At 40.4% G+C, this 16300-nt stretch overlaps 1 protein-coding gene across 1 annotated transcript in view; it reads left to right on the top strand.

Moving 5' to 3' along the window:
- The window catches only part of UNC13A (unc-13 homolog A), a 210686-nt gene that overhangs the window by 144720 nt on the left and 49666 nt on the right, over positions 1-16300 (top strand). Inside the window, exons 26-32 of the mRNA XM_075282689.1 lie at positions 2936-3070; positions 3741-3874; positions 7553-7638; positions 9956-10082; positions 10195-10291; positions 14487-14630; positions 15043-15132. Of these exons, the coding sequence (XP_075138790.1) occupies positions 2936-3070; positions 3741-3874; positions 7553-7638; positions 9956-10082; positions 10195-10291; positions 14487-14630; positions 15043-15132 (813 nt within the window). The remainder of the gene's footprint in view (positions 1-2935; positions 3071-3740; positions 3875-7552; positions 7639-9955; positions 10083-10194; positions 10292-14486; positions 14631-15042; positions 15133-16300) is intronic.

The following is a 16300-nucleotide window of genomic DNA, read 5'->3' as shown; positions in this document are numbered from 1 at the left end:
AGAGGACGGTCTGGACAGGAGTGTAAAAATTATCGGCCACTACCTATTCCAATAATACAATAAGTAATGGCCGATTAAAAATAATGCTGCACCCCAATTTATTCCATTAGACGCTTCCTGAGGCCATCACCTCAGGTCGCCTCATGGAAGAAGCGCCCCTGGTGACTACATTACTCTCATGCAATACTGAATCTTTCTCTTTGATTCTTATGAATAACTGGTTTAGACCGGGGCCCCCATGGCCTAAATGAACGAAAAAATCTCAGCATTTTACAGTCCCTGCAAGGTGGATGGGATTGTAGCTAATCCCAGCTACACCATGAAAAAAAAATATGTGCAGCGGACACTTTCAATTATACCTACAGAAACACCGGCAGTTTCCCTATAGGTGTAATGGAAGCAGAAAGTCTGTAGAGGAAACCTCTGTGGACTTTTTGTGAAAAGTGCTACGGGGAAGAACCATGATGTGTTACCATCACAGTTTTTCCCAATTTGGGGTACTCTCCAGGGGACTCTCATTTTGTCCTTCTAAAACCATGGATTAAATTGAACTGTGCAGTGATATGGAAGATTTTTTCAGGAGGCTGCGGCTGAGAGAATATTTTCATGACACAGATGACACAGAGGAGACCCAACCCACCCCTTCAGAGGTTCAAATCTTAACTAAAAAGGAGACATCTGATTGGACACCTCCAACTGGAAAAACTTTTGTTCTGGATAATTATATAGACTGTTTCAGACACTATGGTCAAATCAACTATACTGGTACAAACAAAAGACTGCCGCCTAACATCAGTGCACAGGAAAGAAGGGCCATACAATCCCTGAGAACTAACAAAGACATCATCATTAAGCTAGCGGACAAAGGTGGTGCAATAGTCATGATGAACACATCAGACTACATACAGGAGGCACACAGACAGCTGAATGACACACACTACTACTCCAAGTTGGATTCAGACCCCACAGTAGAGTACTCTAAAAAAAACTGAAAAAAGTTATCACTGGCCTATCTGATGCAGCCAAAGGCCTAAGCAGCCTCATACCAGCAAGTCCAAGAACAGGAACCTTTTATATGCTTCCAAAACTGCACAAACCTGGGAACCCAGGGAGACCAATCATTTCATTTGTTGGGACTCTCACTGAACAGATCTCTGGATGGGTGGAGGGTACTCTTAAGCCCTTAGTGAAGGATACAGCCAGCTACCTTCAGGACACCACAGACCTATTAAATAAACTATCCACTATAGGTCCCCTCCCAGATGGAACCATGCTGGCCACCATGGATGTAGAATCTTTGTACTCCAACATCCCACACCAGGACGGTGTAAACGCCTGCCAGTTTTTCATGGAAAAGCGATGTATGAACGCTGAATCAGTGGTGAAACTCACAAAATTCATCCTCACCCACAATTACTTTTCTTTTTGGTGACTGCATCTATCTACAGCAGACTGGCACCGCAATGGGGAGCAAAATGGCGCCACAGTACGCTAATCTCTTCATGGCCAAGCTTGAGAGCAACTTCCTATCCACCTGCACCACCAGACCTCTGGCCTACTACTGTTTCATTGACGATATCCTAATCATTTGGACTGGGTCTGAACAACAGCTGATAACTTTCCATGAACAATTCAACAAGTTCCATCCCACCATCAACCTGACGCTCAATCACTCCTTCTCGGAAATAAACTTCCTAGACACGGTCATCAAGATACAGGACAACAAAATTGAGACAACGCTGTATCGGAAGCCGTTGTATACTCCATTGTATACAGCCAGGCCATCAGATACCATCGCATATGTTCAAACCCTGCAGATAGAGATGAACACCTTGGAGGCCTCAAAAACACATTCTTGAGGCAGGGTTACCATCCAAGAACAATTGATAACCAAATAACCAGGGCCACTAGAATACCAAGATCGGATTTATTAAAATACAATACCATAAAGGAAAACTATCAGGTGCCCCTGGTTGTCACATATAACCCACACCTGGAGACGCTAAGAGGTATCACACGCAAATTATATCCACTACTACAAAAAGACAACTGTCTAAAATCCATATTTCCAGATTCCCCTCTCCTGTGCTATAGACAGCCACCAAACCTCAGGAATATGGTTGTCAACAGCTCACTGTCACCTCCAACTAACACAGGAACATTTCCATGCGGACAGAAACGGTGCAAAACCTGTCCCCACATACTGACGACGGACAGGATAGAGATATCAAACTCTAACAGAGAATATAAAGTTCCAGGTATGTTCACCTGCAGCACATCCAATGTAGTGTATTTAATAATGTGCACCAAATGTTCCACTGATATCTGTATGTTGGAGAGACCGGACAGCAGCTTAGAATGAGGATGAACTCACAACGCCATACAATTAAAGAACGAAGAAGGGACCTTCCTGTATCAAAACATTTCTGTAATGAGGATCATAATATGACTGATCACATGAAAGTTTTGGTTTCGGGAGGGAATGTCAAATCAAAGAGGGGAACGACGCATTCATGAGTGTAAATTTATGACCCTGCTTCAAACACTGGAGAGGGGGTTAAATTTGTCAAATGGTTTTATGTCACTTTACAGAAACCTGTGAACTGATAAGGACCTGTAAGTGTTTACATTTTCTCTACCAATTACTAACAACCCCCTACCCCCCTTCCTCCTGGAATTCTATCCCTATGTGTCCTTTGTGTACTGTATATAAATATGCATCCTTCATAAATGGTTTATATTTACTTGAGAAAGGACCCTAGAGTTCCGAACCGTTGTAATCTGTCATCATTATGAGTTAGCCATTAAAAAGGTATGAACTACTGAAGACTATCAAGTTTTTTTGTTTTTTTATAGTTTTTCCCAAAGCACACTTTTGCTGCAGCTCGCTACGTGGGGCCTTAGCCTAAAAATGTTTTTCTTCTAATTTTTACAGGTGCAAGAGCTACAAAGCCCACCCAGGGCAAGCCAGGTTGTAAAGGATTGTGTAAAGGCCTGTCTCAATTCCACATATGAATACATCTTTAACAACTGCCATGAGCTATATAGTCGAGAATATCAAAGTGATCCGGTAAGTGTATGGTTATTATCAGAATGCAAGAGATTAAAGTGATATAGCCATTATAAACGCAAGATATGCTATAAATATATACTAGATAGTGGTCCCTCTTCTAACTCTAAAGAGATATTCACATATTCATATAAATGTACTTTGGAAAATATCATTGTCACCCACTGAAACTAATTAGCCAAATTGTACTTCAATCTAGAAAAATTTTAATGAAATTTCTCCCCATCACTGTTTGAGCACTGTTGCCATTGGATATGACTTGTAGTTCACTGTCATAAAAGCATGTTTAGCATGTCAATGAAAATTTAGCATGTGAAGGACAAGAATAATTTCTACTAGGGTGAATGTGGCAGGAAGGAATATGACACTAAGCAAAGTGCACCTGAAAATGTATGGTAGCTCTCACCAGTGAAGTAGACAGACAGTGAAGCAGAAGCAGACCAGTGAAGCCCTATAGTAAGGGCTTCCCACTCTGGCCATTGTAAGCTGAAATTGTACTGGAGATATGGGTGTGCAGATCTTGTAGGGGCACATGGCATCAACATGGTTACTCAAGTTGGGAAAAAAAGTTGTGTGTTGGGGGACATACTATAAGCTCCATTTACCAATAAGAACAACTTGTAATGTAGACTTAATTTTCACTTATAACCATCATTTCTTTTTTTCCTAGGCTAAGAAGGGGGAAGTACCACCTGAGGAGCAGGGTCCAAGTATCAAGAACCTGGATTTTTGGTCAAAGCTAATCACTTTGATAGTGTCTATAATAGAAGAGGATAAAAATTCATACACACCATGTCTAAACCAGTGAGTGTACTTAAAATAAAAACAATTTAGTCTTCTAAATTGAACTGCCTGCCACGGGTGTGCCCCCAGCAAACTTTTGACTTCTTCCCCCGCCCCCCCACCACCACCACGGCATAGCACTCCCTTTCCTGACCTCCACACAGTATGACACCACTTTTAGATATACTATAATGTTCCATAACGGCCTCCAGAGAGTATAATGTCCCATAGCAAGCCCTCCACACAGTATAATGTCCCACAGTGGCCCCTGCACACAGTATTATGTCCAACAGTGACCCCAGAGTCACACCAGATTGCAGAAGAGGTGAGTAACTTTGGTTTTTATGTTTTTCACTTCACCTGAGCCTCCAATTATTATACTCTGGGCTCCTGCTCACAGCCGCATCCGCTTCCCCTTCTGCCCTCTTGGGGCCCCAGCGACATGACATGGGACAGAGAAAGGGAAGCAGAGGCAACCCTAAGCAGGAATGGGGATCAATAAATATATAGGGCCCATTACCTGCTGGGGTTATTCCAGCAGGTACCAGCTTATTAAAAAAAAAAAAGCTTCAGGGGCCCGCCAGGGCCCCCAATGTCCCAGTCCTTGTGGCAGCCGCTACGGAGGCTACCCTGGTACTAATGCCACTGCTGCCTGATCTGTCTATGACATGTCTATTTCCCAGTAATGATCTCTGAATAACTGTATATCCTATTCTTTGCATGGACAGACTGCCCATATTCCATCATGTTCTTTTGCATGATGTGCCTTTAACTTGATCAGCACATAGGGTATTTACTATCATTGTGTGTATAATTTAAAGAAAAAAATCTAAATTACAAATTCATTTGTTCTATTAAAATCAGCACACAATGATCCATGGCAACTGGGAGCTTGGTAGACAAATGCCTCTGTCAGTTCTTAAAAGAATTATGATTACAGTTTACAGATTGCTGTTTGTACTCGCCTACGGAGATAGAAAAGAAAATGTTAAACTAAATTCAATAAAATGTTATTAACTCCTTCCCACCCACCACCCCAAAAAAAATAATAAAAAATAAAAATTGCACCAGTGTCAAAGGGTCATTTTTTGAGCCTATCAGATAAAGCCATGTCCCCAACTAGAGACATAGCTATCTCTGAACACAGCCAGGGATAGAGAGAAACAAACCATAGGGGATTATCATTATTATTATTATTATTATTATTATTATTATTATTATTATTATTATTATTATTATTATTATTAATTTATTTATTTATATAGCACCATTAATTCCATGGTGCTTTACATTTGGGGGTTACATACAATACACAGAATATACAGGTAGATATAATACTAACAGTGACTGACTGGCACAGTGGGGTAGAGGGCCCTGCCCGCGAGGGCTTACAATCTATGGGGATGTGACTAGGTATCACTACATCAAAACAATCAATAGATAGAAAAAGTGGGCATGCATTACCATGGGCAGCAGGAATTACATTTTTAAATTCAAACTTGAAAATAATGTAAGGGCTCGTTCACATCTGCGTCGCCCTCTCCGTAGTTCAGGTTTCCGTTTCCTGCCTAAAACAGAGGCAGGAGACGGAAACCTGCAGGAGGCTTACTCACCCATTCATTTGAATGGGTGAGAGAGATGTCCGGCCATGAGCGGCGGTGAGCGTTTTGCGCTCTCCGCCGCGAAACCGGGTTTTATAATCCGGACACAGAGTCGGACATGCAGTACTCTGTGTCCGGATAAAAAAATCCGGTTTCGCGGCGGAGAGCATAAAACGCTCACGGCCGGACCCGGTCTGTGCTTCCCGTCTTCTGGCATGCAGAAGACGGAAAGCACAGAACGGAAAGAAGAACGCAGGTGTGAACCTAGCGTCACTTAGACACCGTCTAAAGTGAGTGGCATTGTATAAATGCAAGCTTGGTGCAGAACAATAAACAATATGCCAATGCCCACATTTTCGGTGGTACTATAAGGGCAGAATATTGAACGGAAATGTGTTTACTAGTGGTGTAAAATGCATTACTAGCTTGTGAGTCAGACTGATTGAATGTATGTACCAATTATGAATTTGTGATTGTTCTGGTACAACACACATATAGCAATGATTGCTCCAAGTCCTAACTCCACTGGGTTATTTTTTTACTGTCTCTCTGTCTGAGATTTGATGTGCTGTCTGTGCAATATCTTTCTTCACAAACTGGAAGCATCCATGGCTGGACCTTACACATTTATCATGATTCAATTGTGATTGGCCAGAGGCAAGGCATTATGGGAAGACTTTGTGTCACTGCCTGAGGTCACATTATCCTTTTTTGACCTGTTCTGAGTAAAATGGAGGCCTACATTTTCAAAATTTGTGGGAATTTCAGACCAAATTTAATTAATGTTAAAGTGGCTCTATCATTAGGAAATGTCAATTTTAGCTAAGCACATACTTGCACTGCCTTTAGAAAGAAATATCTTTTGTATGTAAATTACCTCAGTAGTTTTTGAATAAGTCCGTTTTTATTCATATGCCAGTTAGCCTTCTCTGTGCACTCTGGAAGTGTCTGTGTGCATCCTCTGCTATTCTCTGTTTATGAGTGCAGGGAGACGAGTCATCAGCATCAGCTTCTCTGCTCTCGTACACATAGAGCAGACATCTTCCGGGTGCACGCTGGAGGCTAATTAGCATATGAATAAAAACGGACTTATTCAAAAACCACTGAAGCAATTTACATACAAAAGGTACGTATGAAATAGCCTTTCTAAAGGCTATGCAAGCATGTGCTTAGTTAAAAATGACTTTTCCCAGTGATAAAGCCCCTTTAAATTGATTCATTCATCTCTAATGCTAATTGATAAAAATCACACAATAAATATGCCAGAATTCTTGATTAATTTGCAAAGCAACTGGTTTAACAAAGGAGATGTGGTTTGATGGAAGGTGAGGAGGACATTTCTGGGAAAGAAGGCTTTACTTACAGGGTTTATGCCACTAAAAGTATTTATCCTCTATTCATAGGACCAGTTGCAGACGACCATGACTGTGTTCAGTGTACTATCTGTGTATTCCACGGATAGCACACTGACCATTCTTTTCTATGGGCCCATACACATGACCGTGAACTTCACGGTCCTGTGTGTGGGCCATTAGTCCAGGCCGCAAAATATAGAACCGGTCTTATTCCTGTCGGATTTTGTGTCCCTTGGTTCCGTGGCTCCTAGTCATTTAATGAAAGTAGCCGCGGAAGCACATCTTGTGCACAGGTGGCACACGGGGACATCCGTATGTCACTAGTGTGCCGCCTTTACTTTTAATTCATGGCAAGCCAGTTGCACATGGTTGTCTGCAGCCGACCTAAGATAGAGGATAAATACTTGATCGTTGGGGTTTGACCAGTTATCCCACTGATCCCAAGATTCCTCTGCTGTACATTCAGGCTAAATTTAGGTGTGACTGGTGGTGACGTCACTGCCATTCACTTTTTACTGCAGTCAGAAAAATCAGCACTGCAACCCCTTTGTGTCCAGGATCAGTAGAGATTGCAGAAGTTAGATTCCCAAGAAATATAAAGTGATTATCAATACTAATGATAAACCATCAATATATAAAATGAGACTAAACCTTTAATCTTGTAAGTACATTAACATTACATACATATTTGATACATAGTCTTCTACTTACCCCACTCTGCCTACTTTTCTGTGTCTACTTAGGTTCCCCCAAGAGCTTAATGTTGGTAAAATTAGTGCTGAAGTTATGTGGAGTCTATTTGCACAGGATATGAAATATGCAATGGAAGGTGAGCTTTTTCTAGCGTATTATAGACATGCGTAATAAAAATGTACAGAATGCTATAAAATAATACGAGAATAATCTGACTGATCTCCCAACTGCTCCTTTTCCAATATTTCCTTGTCTCCTCATGGTCTCTGCATCCTGACCTCCAGTAATGATCTCCCCATACAGACATGGGGCACTAACAGGTCACCACCATGATTTGCAGCCACGTGTCTGTGTCAGAATGTCATCACTGGAGTCCAGGATACAAGACCGGCAGAGATCTGGGAATTGTTGAAATAATAGGTAATAGTTATTTTGTTATTTTACAATGTTTTAAGTGTTTTTTTTTTTTTTTTTTTTTTTTATATGGCTTTACAACCTCTGTGGCTACGTGCACAAAACTGTAGTGAATTTTACTGTCCACAAATATGGATCCATAATCCACAAAGGACATGTTTGTATTGCATCCTTATGTCATACATAGACATAAATTCCAAAAAGACTTGTATCATCCCATACACTTGTATGGGCAAGTCTGCGCAGCAAATATGGACAGGAATAGGACCTTCTCCATATTTTGCAGGTGGTTGCTATGGAGCTAGATCTGTAAAAACTATGGATGTGTATGCACCCTCTATTTACAGCAATGTGGACAGAATATAAAACATAGCTTTTAGACTATATATTATTTTTTTTTATTTATATTATATGTATCGCTAGGTTCACACCTGCGTTCTACTCTCCGTTCTGTGCTTTCCGTCTTCTGCATGCCAGAAGACGGAAAGCACAGACCGGGTCCGGCCGTGAGCGGCGGTGAGCGTTTTATTATCTCCGCCGCGAAACCGGATTTTTTTATCCGGACACAGAGTACTGCATGTCCGACTCTGTGTCCGGATTAAAAAACCCGGTTTCGCAGCGGAGAGCACAAAACGCTCACCGCCGCTCACGGCTGGACAGCTTTCTCACCCATTCAAATGAATGGGTGAGAGAGACTCCTGCAGGTTTCCGTCTCCTGCCTCTGTTTTATGCAGGAAACGGAAACCTGCAGTACGGACACCTGGGCGCAGATGTGAACTAGCCCTATGGGAAACAGAACAGATCGGTACTGATTTCGGGCATTAATGCCATTTTCCCGCAATGGGCGCCATCATTTTGAAGAGGATCGCCAGCCTGGATCTTGTTCCAGAACAAGATCTGGGGCTGGTGATCTGTTGCCATGACAGCTGGGAGCCTATTGAAGGCTGCCAGATTGGTCTGGCATTTATTTATATGACAGGCTGCTCTATGCAGCCAGTCATACAAATGTTGGTATTTTGCAATGCATAAGCATTGTAATGCATTGTAATAGTGCTCAGACCCCTGGGGTTCAATACCCCTAGGGAGTCTAATAATTGCAGTATACGGTCTTCTGATAAAAATATGGATAAAAAGTGATCAAAGCAATAGAAATTCCCCAAAATGGCAAAACTAAAGTACGGGTGTCAGAAAAAAGTCACAGAAATGCAGTTTTTCTCCAATTGCACTCAATTCCAAATTTGTATCTAGCTTTCCAGTACATTGTACAGAATAATAAATGGTACCATTATGGCTATTTGAACGGAAAAATAAGAAAGTTATAATAGTTATAGGGTTTGATAGGCGGAGTTAAAAACTAAAATCAAAAATGTCCCTTGTGGGAAGGGGTTAAAATGATTCAAGTCAAAAGCAATTTCTGGTTTTCCATAATTGAATTTCAGTAAATTTACCTTTATTAATACTTTTGTCAGTTATTTCAGTGACCGTTGTGGGTTTTTCTTTTTTTTTTTTTTTTTTTTAACAGCAGGGTATCAACAATCTTATCCATGTGTGTAGCATTAAATGGGTTTTCTGGGATGTACATATTGATTAGCTATACTTTAAGATAGATACAAAATACATAAATACACTAAATTGTATCTACATGTGATTTACATGAAATTTTCAAGCAACTGCCACACAGCAAGAAAGTCAAACAGTTGTGCCTCTGGTGTCTTGCTAATTTTCTCCATCAGAATAAGCAGGAAAGAGTTGGGACTGATCAAACAATTTTGACATATGCTGTGGATATGCTGTAATTCTAAAATGGGTGTGGGCCAAAGTTTAATGGAAAGGATGTGCAGGGCTAAATAAATATTAGGCCCTTCTGTAGTGGGTGCCACAGGGTGGAGTCCTTTTTAATTTAATTTTTGCTATGTGGCCTCCAATCTTCTATGGATTGATAAATCACTTTCCTCTTGCAAGTCTTAAAATTGGCAGTGTCGTTGTTAGTAGTTTATATTTCCATACTGTTAATTGCTATTTTTATATATGATTTTTAGAGCATGATAAGCATCGGTTGTGTAAGAGTGCAGACTACATGAACTTACATTTCAAGGTCAAGTGGCTGTACAATGAATATGTGACAGAGCTTCCATCCTTTAGGAACAAGGTCCCTGAATATCCTGCGTAAGTATAAATATAGCATAAAATGGCAATTTATATCTGATTTTCAGGCCTAAAGATGCATGACATTATAAACAAGACCTATTGTTACACGCTTTTCACAATGTCTCTGCAGTTGGTTTGAGCCATTTGTAATCCAGTGGTTGGATGAAAATGAAGAGGTTTCACGGGACTTCCTTCACGGAGCTTTGGAAAGAGACAAAAAAGATGGGGTTTGTACTGTTCACTGAATTATAGCCCTAAGCATCACTTTAAGATGAGACGACTGGTATCATGATAGTAGTGTGTTACTAAAATAATACTACTATGAAACTAAGCTGTGCTATATTTTATTTCTCTTTCTGTGTCTTTATGCACAGAAAAACTGTGGAGAATCTCAGGACATGTTGTGGTTTAAAGTCCTTCCCCATTTTTTCAGGCACCTTTTAACATATTTGTCATAGCAAGAAAAATGGAAAAATAACATCAAAGAGGACCTTTCACGTCCTCAGGGCACATGCTGTGTAATCGGCTTTTCCATTCTGTGCCCCCACTGAAGACCTGTCGGCGCCGGTTCTGTAGCTCTTCAGTGTCAGAAGGGCGTTTCTAACAGTCAGTCAGGAACGCCCCTCCTCACAGTAGCGTCTATTGCGCTGTACTGTGAGAGGGGGCGTTCCTTACCACCGAGCGGTGAGGAACACCCCTCCAGTACTCATCTATGGATGAGTACTATGAGGAGTAGGGGAGGCGTTCCTCGCCGCTTTCCTCACCTCACCGAATTCAGCGCACTGTCAGCTTTCTAGCAGTGTATTACACCGCATGTGTTCTGAGGACTTGAAAGGTCCTCTTTTATACTGTATATGTGCCCTATAATGTATATTATTTAGTCATTTCCATTTAGGTATTACATAAATAAAATATTAGGCAATTGCAAATTATCAAAGCAAAACAAGAAGACCAGAGATCATCTAATAAAGTGATGCTTGAAAGTTTGTGAACCATTCAGTATTTTCTGTATTTCCGCATAAAGTTGATCTAAAGCTAGAGTTTTACACAAGAAAAAAATCAAACATATGAGACAAATATTAGACTTGGTCATTAATTTATTGAAGAAAATCATCCAATGTTACATATCTGTGAGTGGTAAAAATAAAGTTTGTGAATCTTTGCTTTCAGTATCTGGTATGCCCTTCACATTGGCTTAAAGGAATTTCAACCTGTTCCTCTGTACAGAACAGCTTCAACTTCAACTGCTTGCTTCAGGTTTTTCCACAAGATTTTTATTGGATTAAGGTCAGGACTTTGGCCATTCCAAAATGTTAACTTTATTCTTCTTTAAAGGGATTCTATCATTAGAATCCCGTTTTTAACTAACCCCATGTTGGAATAGCCTTAAGAAAGGCTATTCTTCCCTACCATTAGAATTATTCTCGGTCTCGTTGTTCGGTAGATATTCCGGTTTTCGTCGTTATGCTAATGAGTCTCCAGATAGCACTGGATGCGTTCTCCTGTGCTCCATCATCACTGGGGGCGTCCCCTGTGCTTCTTGAAAACTCTCCAGCGCCGCCTCTTCTCCCACATCACTGTGACATCTTTATCTAAAAGCGTTAACTCCGCATGTCTGTTGGCCATTTTCCTTTTTTTTTTTTTTTTTTTTTTTTTTTTTATAAATGTAGATTGTGAGCCCCATATAGGGCTCACAATGTACAATTTTTTCTCTATCAGTATGTCTTTGGAATATGGGATGGAAATCCATGCAAACACGGGGAGAACATACAAACTCCTTGCAGATGGTTTTTTGCCCTTGGCGGGATTTGAACACCAGGACTACAGCGCTGCAAGGCTAACCACTGAGCCACCGTGTGGCCCCTGTTGGCCATTTTCCTGTGGCCTCTCCCATTCGGAGACTCATTAGCATAAGAATGAAAATCAGGATATCTACCGAACGGTGGCGCGGAGAAGGATTCTAAAGGTAGGGGAAGAATAGCCTTTCTTAAGGCTATTCTAACGTGCGCTTAATTAAAAACGGGATTCTAATGATAGAATCCCTTTAACCATTTTTTTTTTAAGACTTGTGTGCTAAGGGTTGTTGTCTTGTTGGAGGACCCATGTTCTCTGGAGATTCAGCTCACAGACAGATGTCCTGACATTTTACTTCAGAATTTGCTGGTGTAATTCAGAAAGGGCTTTAGTTGTTTAGAAGTCACCTTGGGTTCCTTTGTGACCTTGCAGACTGTGTTGTAACTACTACCGTAGCAGCCATAGCGATCCCCTGCTGCTTTTTTTTTTTTTTTTTTTTTTTATAAGTAGTAGAAGTATGTCCCAGCAGGTAATGGGCCCTATGATATGTGATGCTCGGGGCCCCCTGGAGGGCAGAAAGGGAAGCAGTGGTGGCTGTGAGCAAGGAACAAGGATAGGTAAGTAAGGTCGCGGAAAACTGAAACTATTACTATACTAAGGGGTTTATTCAAACACCCGAGTTTAATGATCAGAGACCCAGGGGGGAGGTGAGCGAACATAAAAACCAGTGATACCTCTCTTGGGCTCCAGGAGTACGCCCATTTGTATTCAGGCCTCTATAGTAACATCACAATGCAAAATGACACTGGCGTAACCCATGTCTGTCACGTCATTGAAGATGAGTCGCTTCAGAACCCAGGAGAGGTGAGTAACACTGGTTTTTATGTTTATCACCTACCACAGGCCTCCGATCATTATATACTCTTCGGTCTACACAGACTGCAGAGTATAAAAATAATTTGTAGGTGGTGTACTCCAAAAATGTTGGGTTGTGTAACAAACACTGCCACTATGAGCCATTATACTGTGTGGAGGGGCCACTATTGAACATTATACTGTGTGATGGGACCACTGTGAGACATTATACTGTGTGGTGGGGCCACTATGGGACATTATACTAAGTGCTTGACCCACTATGGAACATTTTCATTTGTGCAGGGGCAAGTATGTGACATTGTACTGTGTGGATAGTGGCCGCTATAGGACATTATACTGTCTGGAGGCCACTTTGGTACATTATAGTGTGTGTTAATGGGGTGATATTCCATGTGGGGGCCAGCAAAGGGGGAGCTAGGTCATCTAGAGTGGGGCAAGTCAAACTGTGTACAATAGTCTTGAATTTCCTTTGTTCATACACAGTCTGTCCAACTGTGAATTGATGAGATGGAGTCAAAACGCTATAGTTGTTTTATAACTTTTTCCATGGTGATAGGCATCAACAATTATTCTTCTGAGGTTCACAGATGTTTCCTTTCTTTATACCATGAAACACTTCTACAAACATGTGTTGTGAATATCAGACTTTTTAATGGCAGTCATATGGCCACATCCATGTCTATGAATGGGGGCTGTTCACATGACGGATCAGAGTCATGCTCTATTTTTCTTCATTTCATGGATCACTCCATACACTGCAATGTATGAGGAATCTCTGAAAACGGTCACCCTTCATTGATGTTTTTCACGTCTGTCTTCGCCCATGTGCATCAGAATATATAAAGTTTCACATACTTTTGGCACTCATAGATATGTTATATTGAATGTGTTTCTTCTATAAATAAATGATCGAGTCTAACAGTATATCTTTGACTTATTTGTTTGATTTGACTCTTTTTATCTACGTTTAGGAAATCTGATGCAGTTTTAAGAGAAATTTATGAAGAAATATCCCTGGGTTTGTGATTTTTTTTTTTTTTAAACCCCAGTTGCATGAATTGTCACAGTTGGCATATTTGTGCCACCCTCCACACTTTCCCAAAAAAGACTGTGGTGAGACCATGCCTGGGCTATCATTCTACCAGATTTGTTATTATTTACGCCAGTAAACTGGTTTACATGATGCTAAAAATCTACACTAACTTCCTTCCATGCGCACTAGTGGAGGGTGCACCTCATTTACACAGATTCATGCTAGAAATGAGATGCACCCTCTACTGGTGCAGGGAATATAAAGACTGATATGAGTCTCCCCCATAGAGTTTATTGATTGATTTTATACACGTTTTTATGAGGAAAGGAGGCATAGAAAAAAAATGACACACTATCTGTTTACCATATGGGTTCTTACAGCTGGGGAGATACCAAATATGTATATTTCTTCTCGTGTGTATTGACTGTATGGTCATAGTTTTATACACGATCAACTAACAGTAAACAGTCTAAAATCTGCCACTTCAGCAGTCTAAAATCTAATGTGCATGGCCAGCTTTACACTGAAAGCAACCTATCAAGGCAGGTGCTTATCGCAGACCTGGAGACCTTTGTTAGGCCCCAAACTGACAAGTTCAAATAAATACTGTAGTGGAACCTAAAGCAAAGAGAAAGTAGTGAAAGAAGATTTCTACTTCTCCTTTGTGATCCACTCCTGGTGTTTTTAATGTTTTTTTTATCATTCCAATTGCATTGCAGTTTCAGCAGACCTCAGAACACGCTCTCTTTTCTTGCTCCGTGGTGGATGTTTTCTCACAACTCAACCAGAGCTTTGAGATCATTAAGAAACTGGAATGTCCAGATCCTCAAATTGTTGGACATTATATGCGCAGGTTTGCCAAGGTAGGAGCACATTCTGTGGATGTAATATCTCTCTAATAGTATATTCTTATAGGTTTAGTAGCTGTACGAAGCTTTAGACTTTACATATAGATGAATATATTTGTGTACTGTAATTTTATATTCATTTTACTCATAGATTATGTAACTCCTCTGCCATTGCCTATCACAAATTCATTACTCCTGCAATAAGTTTTATCAGTATTGTCCATGTAATTTGACACTTGCACTGTACAATGTTATAAAAGAGCTACCAACAGTGTATTTCTTAATCTTATACAGGTGTAATGAAATGCTACAATATTAGGGGTAGTAGGTCTTTTTTCTGATTATGAATATCATTCTTATCTCCCCTGAATTGTTATTTTTTTTACTAAAATTTAAGTACACCCTAATTTTTTCTTGCTTTATCTAGACAATCAGTAATGTCCTTCTCCAGTATGCAGAGATCATCTCTAAAGACTTTGCTTCACATTGCTCCAAAGAGAAGAAAGAAGAGAAAGTGGTAATGTATCATCTAGATAAGATAATAAAGGTACACGATAGATAGATAGATAGATAGATAGATAGATAGATAGATAGATAGATAGATAGACAGATATCAGAAGTGTACCTTTAAAGGGACTCTATCATTAGAATATTTTTTTTCAGGCTTACCATGTAGGAATATCCTTAAGAAAGACTATTCTTCCCCCACCTTTAAATGTCTTCTTCTTCTCCGCGCCGCCATTCCGGTGATATTCACAGTTTTCACCGTATGCAAATGAGTCTCCAGTCTGAGTCTTCAGACTGGTCAGTCTTGCTAAGTACGGCAAATCACCACTAGTTTCCCGGGAGATGCGGTTCTAAGCGCAACTATTTCTATAGGGCAATAACTTATTTGTGACCTGTCTCCTGATGAATTTAGCGATAAAAGAAACTCGTTGAGACATAGTAAAGGGGACCTATCATGTTATAGTTACATCGTCTCCCAGTATTTAATTAGAGGTCATACAGTCCAGCTCACTCTCTCGCAATGTTTACCGATTGAAGAAACTGCTTACTGGATGCGCCTATTCACACGGAGTAAAATGGCGTGTAATTTGGAGTGTAATTTTTACACGTGTAAAAAATTTACACGTGTATTTTGGAGTCTTTTTTTACACGTGGCGTTTCAGTAGCGTTTACGAAGCGTTTTTTGGAGCATTTACACGTGTAAAAAAAACGCTTCCGTAAACGCTACTGAAACGCCACGTGTAAAAAAAACACTCCAAAATACACGTGTAAATTTTTTACACGTGTAAAAATTACACTACAAATTACACGCCATTTTACTCCGTGTGAATAGGCCCTAGTGCACCAGTATTCTCAGGAGTAAAAGCAGAATTGAAAAGCAAATTTAGATTTATCTATATTATATGGCATGCTCCTATGTAAATTGGCTACTGCACTTTACTTGTCCACAGTATATCAATGTACAGGGTGTAGTTTTTGGTGTCTTACTTGCCCGACCCTGTATAATGAGCGTGAACTGAGAACCGTAGTACCTAGTTACATAGCCCTAATTCACAGTAGCTGTGAACAACCAGAGAGGGATCAGGAGAAATAGATTACCAGTTTGTCCAGGGCAATATAATAAGACATTTTCCCTGATCGGTTGACGTGTTGCTGTGATGAATGACTAGTTATGGTGA

Source organism: Leptodactylus fuscus, chromosome 1 (genome assembly GCF_031893055.1).
Source record: "Leptodactylus fuscus isolate aLepFus1 chromosome 1, aLepFus1.hap2, whole genome shotgun sequence".
Lineage (NCBI taxonomy): Eukaryota > Metazoa > Chordata > Amphibia > Anura > Leptodactylidae > Leptodactylus > Leptodactylus fuscus.
Note: the sequence above shows the minus strand (reverse complement) of the source record. Positions and strands in the feature narration are given on the sequence as shown.